Genomic DNA, 4,675 nt, shown 5'->3' on the forward strand with positions numbered 1-4,675 from the left:
ACCTCACGCACCAGATGCTGTGCGCGCGCCCAGAGACAGTTGGATATAGTGGTGTATTAGAGGTAAAAAATGATATAAATACTGTTCGGTTTCTCGCACAAACCGATCGTTTCTTGTCTTAGGACATCAATGTGTCGTCACGAGCCGTAGGGTTTAATTTGGATTTGTCTGTGCATGTTTTTTTTTACTCTCATAGATTTTGTTACCATTGCCATGCATTATACGACTGATAGACTGCAACGGCTGGAGTTAAAAATCTTCTTTTGTGTTCTACTGAAGAAACAAAGTCACCTACATCTTGGATGCCCTGGGGGTAAGCAGATAAACATCAAATTTTTATTTTTGGGTGAACTATCCCTTTAACACCAATAAATAGGTACATGGCCTAATAAAATAGACACAGAAGTCTACAGGACATTGGAGATAAATAGCTGTGCACATCCAGTTGGTAGTTGACAATCTCAGCAATGGTTTGAGCATCCGCTGCTGATCCAGACAGAGCACAGTAGATCTTATCATGGAGAGGGGAGAGCTTGTTCATCACACGATTCACCACTGACTCCCTGAGAACAATTTCCAAAGAAACAGCATTTTAGTGTTCTTGGTTCAAGTATCTTGTTTTAAATATTCACTGAAAAAATGTGACTATGATTGTCAAACAATGACAGGCTGTTTGTCTTTGTGTTTTTGAAAATTCCATTACATGAGTTTATATCAGTGTTATTTTATATAAAAGCTCATACGTCTGTTATTCTGATGTTTTAAACGTTTATGAGAAAGGTTTTGCTCTTTCTGATCATTTAGGCTACATCTTCTCATAAACTACAGTGTCTCTTACCCCGCAGACACACGCGAATCTGAGCCAAGAACAACTCCACCGTCAAAAGTAACCGCGATGATGGTCGTCTAAAATGAAGAAAGAAAAAAAAAGTAATGTTGCAATGTTAAAGCTTGCTGGACAGCAAATTAGGATCTGATCTGATCATCGTCAACAGCTTTTGAAACTCGTTTCACTCAACCTACGAGTCCATGCTTAAGCAGCTTGAAATAAAGTGCATTAGGCGATAACTCACCCCGGTTTTGACTTCTTCAGATAACCATTCTGGCTCTGGAAACAATTCCTCCGACATTTTGAACGGATGGAAAGCGACTACCTGTCCTGTGCAAACCTGCCTGCGCTCGACTCCAGAAGAGACTCGATACTCGATAACTCTGCGTACCTCAAGCAAAGCTCTTAAAAGCGAGTGCAATTGAATTAAATTGCAAAAAAAGAGACTTTGTTTTGTCGTACTGCCAGGCCTGCAGTATTTTAATGTGCCTAAATTATTCCTCCATTTTTTCTATAACAGAAAGTGAAAGAAAGTTACTTCCCATTGTGCGCAGCTCACAAGGTGAAGCAAGTGTGTCTATATTAGAGTAAGCCTACTGTAATTTCAACCACCATATTAAAAAGTCAATATACCTTGAAAAGAGTGTAGTCAATATTTATGCCTATATAATTACATTTATACAGACAGACTAATTCACCATTGTACACTCTAAAAAATGCTGGGTTGTTTCAACCCAACTTTGGGTCAAATATGGACTAAACCAACTTTTGGGTTAAAAATTTTATGTAAAAAACACACAAAACTTTTTTCACATTCACAGAACCTTCACTTCCTACACAAAACACTGCAACAATCAATGTATAATTTCTGAGTACAAATGGGTTATTTTAAACTTCGGACGTCCCAAAACTACACGTTACTACAGTTGTAAACAAAATCAACAATAACAAAAAAAAGTGAAAAATTTAGTTATTTGCCCCGGTGCATGCTGGAACATCAGTGTCATCATGTATTCATAATTTTATACCTTTGAACTTTACTCAGATTTATAATTTTTTTTCTACTTTGGTATTAAGTTAACAATTGAGGAATCATTGTAAATATCACAAACAATACTACTAATTGTGAATAGGTCTAAATTAGGGTTTTAATCCCTGGACAAATTGAGTAGAAATGTAGAAAATGCTTAATATGTTAAATTTAATGCTTGAACTTAAAGTAATCATTACTAATCATTCTTCATTTCGCAGTCAGACAATGAGGGAAAGATGTAGGCATAATAGATGATTTCATATACTGTTTTTTCTGAAAGCACCTCTTTCATATACCTTGTGTGGACATATCCTCAATGTGTAGTTCAGTTTATGCAATATAACCAAATAAATTAATCTGAAACTGACATAATATGAATTGTATATGCAAGAAGGGACATCACACTGAAAATAACACTTTTATATATTTATTACAAAGGGGGTGAAAGAAAATAATCTTCCGAAAACTCTGCACACATCTAGTCACAAAGTAGTGATATTTGTAGAACTGTCCAGTTTGGTCATATTTGTGTTCTAGTCATCGTGGAACTTGGGCAGTTTGTCTCCTGGAACAACTATATGCTTGACTTCTGCTTCAGTGATCACAACCAGATGAACCACACCGCCACTAACATTGTCCCGACCCATAGCCAGAGCCAAAGCTGTGGAGACACAAACATTAGCCATCAGCTCTTAATGCAGTTTATTATTCACTGTACATATAAATGTCAATATATTTTTAATTCCAATTCTATTTACCATTTGTGGAAAACTGTGTAGCCTCTTCTAAACTCATGTCAGGTTTGAATTTGGCATCTACATAACCATAGATATACGTGCTGCCAGATCCACCAAATGGTGAAAGGCTGACTGAGCAGCATTCCTCCCAAAGACACTACGTATATCTGTGCAAAGACAAAACATTTGCAAAATGAGAAATTCACTCATTTGCATTGCAGAGATTTATTTAATATATATCTTGGAATGGGTATGTGACGTCCAATTGATGATTGATTAACTTATTATTTAAGAATGTGCTAATTGAGATCACTATGCATTTCTGTTATGAAAATATATAGTAATGCTGCACATTTAACTGATTTTCAAAAAGCTATAGTCTTGCGTGTTACTTGTTCTGCTTTCACAATGGAAATTCATACAATAGATTTTTGCATATATGTGATCAATTCTCAAGTGAATAATCACAGCTATGTTTGTGCGTTTTAAGGATCTGGTAAACTGCCTGCTATGGGGATACTAGAGGACAGATTCAAAGTAAACATGGATGTAAGTTGCTTTTTTGTTGAACCTGTTTATTGTACGTTTCATAATGTGAATATTACTGTGTTCCTGTAGCTCAAGGTGAAGTTAATGAAACAGAATTTTTTTTTATTTTCTACACTCAATAAGTTGGTTCAAGCATTAAACGGGTCATAAATTGCATTTTTAATTATTTGATAATGTTTCCTGAGGTGCACTTATAATGTTAGTATGATGTTTACATCAAATATTGTCATCATTTAGAAATAAAAAGCCATTTTCTACCCTGATATTAGTCCTCTGATTTGAACGCTATGTTGGAAGGGCTATGTTGGTCTGCTGTGAGACTTCAGTGTAAAGACCTGTTGTTATGATTGGCTAACATTTTTATATATGAAATAAGTATTACATGTGGAGCTCTCTTAAAAACATTTACTACGTTTTTACTATTACAGCTGTTGGGATTAACTAATCATGGAGAGTGTTGATGATAGCATTATATTTAGATCTACTCTTGTCGCATGAAATGTTGCAGTGATGAGCATTGTAGCCGATGACAAACTGTTGAGTGCATGAATGCAGTGATCTCGTCATTGCAACTCGAGTTTTGCACTTTCACAAATGCTTTCATCATAACTAACAGTGCAAACATGATGTAAATAAGAGATTCATTGTGCAGTGTAGAGACTGCATCATTGAATATAAACTCGCGCTGTGTGATTGACAGCTCTAGCAATTATAAAGGGCATGTTCTTTGATCGCTTTCTGAATATAATTTAAGATTAGGCATTAGAATGAATATGTTGTGGTATTACTGTCAGGTCCATATCTTAAAGTAAAAGTCAGTTTGCAAAGCCTGCGCCGATTGATTTATCAAAGAATCCACAGTGAAATGTACTGAACAAACAAGTAATGCTCTGCTGAGACATTCACATAGTTAAAAATAAATAATCACTTTCCTAGGATTAGGAACCTTTGGAAGGTAATGTTTTTTTTTAGTCCAGTGATCCTGTATTGCTCTTCTCTCCTCATCGTCTCACGAGTCATTTTCTGAGCTTAAAAGCTGTTTTTGGACTAACGAGGACGTTTTTCAATAAGAATTTAGTTCTTGATCCGATTGGTTTAAAATGTACCTTAAAGTTAACCTCCTAGGACAATTCAAGATTTATATGTTTTTTTTTTTAATGTTTTGAGGTTATTTTTAAATCCCACTGCATAGATTTGCAAGTTAAAGTTAGAAGTTATTCTATAAACTGAAAGGTTTTAGAATTACTCACTTCTGTCAGGACCACTATCGTCAAAGATGATTGACAATTAGCATACAGTCTGGATTGGCGGTATGGTTCTGTTCTGGGCAAGAACTCCCTGCGCATCCATGCAGCCTAGCATGAATGAGAGCAGGGAGAGCAGCAATAACCCCCCAGGGTAAACAGAACAGAACCAACAAATGCATTGCAGATATCGTTAAAGTTCAATAATGTTATGTACACATTTTAGAATTAGTCTGATTCAAAGGAGAACCAGAAGGCTGAATCCCGACTGACAGAGGAGGAG

The 4,675-nt window shown here is 35.9% G+C and overlaps 1 protein-coding gene and 1 pseudogene across 1 annotated transcript in view; both read right to left on the minus strand.

Moving 5' to 3' along the window:
* Positions 1–1,323, minus strand: part of LOC107712560 (proteasome subunit beta type-9-like) — a 3,553-nt gene extending 2,230 nt beyond the window's left edge. The window contains exons 1-3 of the mRNA XM_016517866.1: positions 1,074–1,323; positions 839–906; positions 412–563 (exon numbers count right to left, since the gene is read on the minus strand). Of these exons, the coding sequence (XP_016373352.1) occupies positions 412–563; positions 839–906; positions 1,074–1,130 (277 nt within the window). The 5' untranslated portion in view covers positions 1,131–1,323. The remainder of the gene's footprint in view (positions 1–411; positions 564–838; positions 907–1,073) is intronic.
* Positions 1,324–2,306: 983 nt separating this feature from the next.
* LOC107712557 (proteasome subunit beta type-6-B like protein-like) lies at positions 2,307–3,948 on the minus strand (annotated as a pseudogene).
* Positions 3,949–4,675: the final 727 nt, after the last annotated feature.

The sequence above is a fragment of the Sinocyclocheilus rhinocerous genome, unplaced genomic scaffold (genome assembly GCF_001515625.1).
Source record: "Sinocyclocheilus rhinocerous isolate Xijiao unplaced genomic scaffold, SAMN03320098_v1.1 scaffold2825, whole genome shotgun sequence".
NCBI lineage: Eukaryota > Metazoa > Chordata > Actinopteri > Cypriniformes > Cyprinidae > Sinocyclocheilus > Sinocyclocheilus rhinocerous.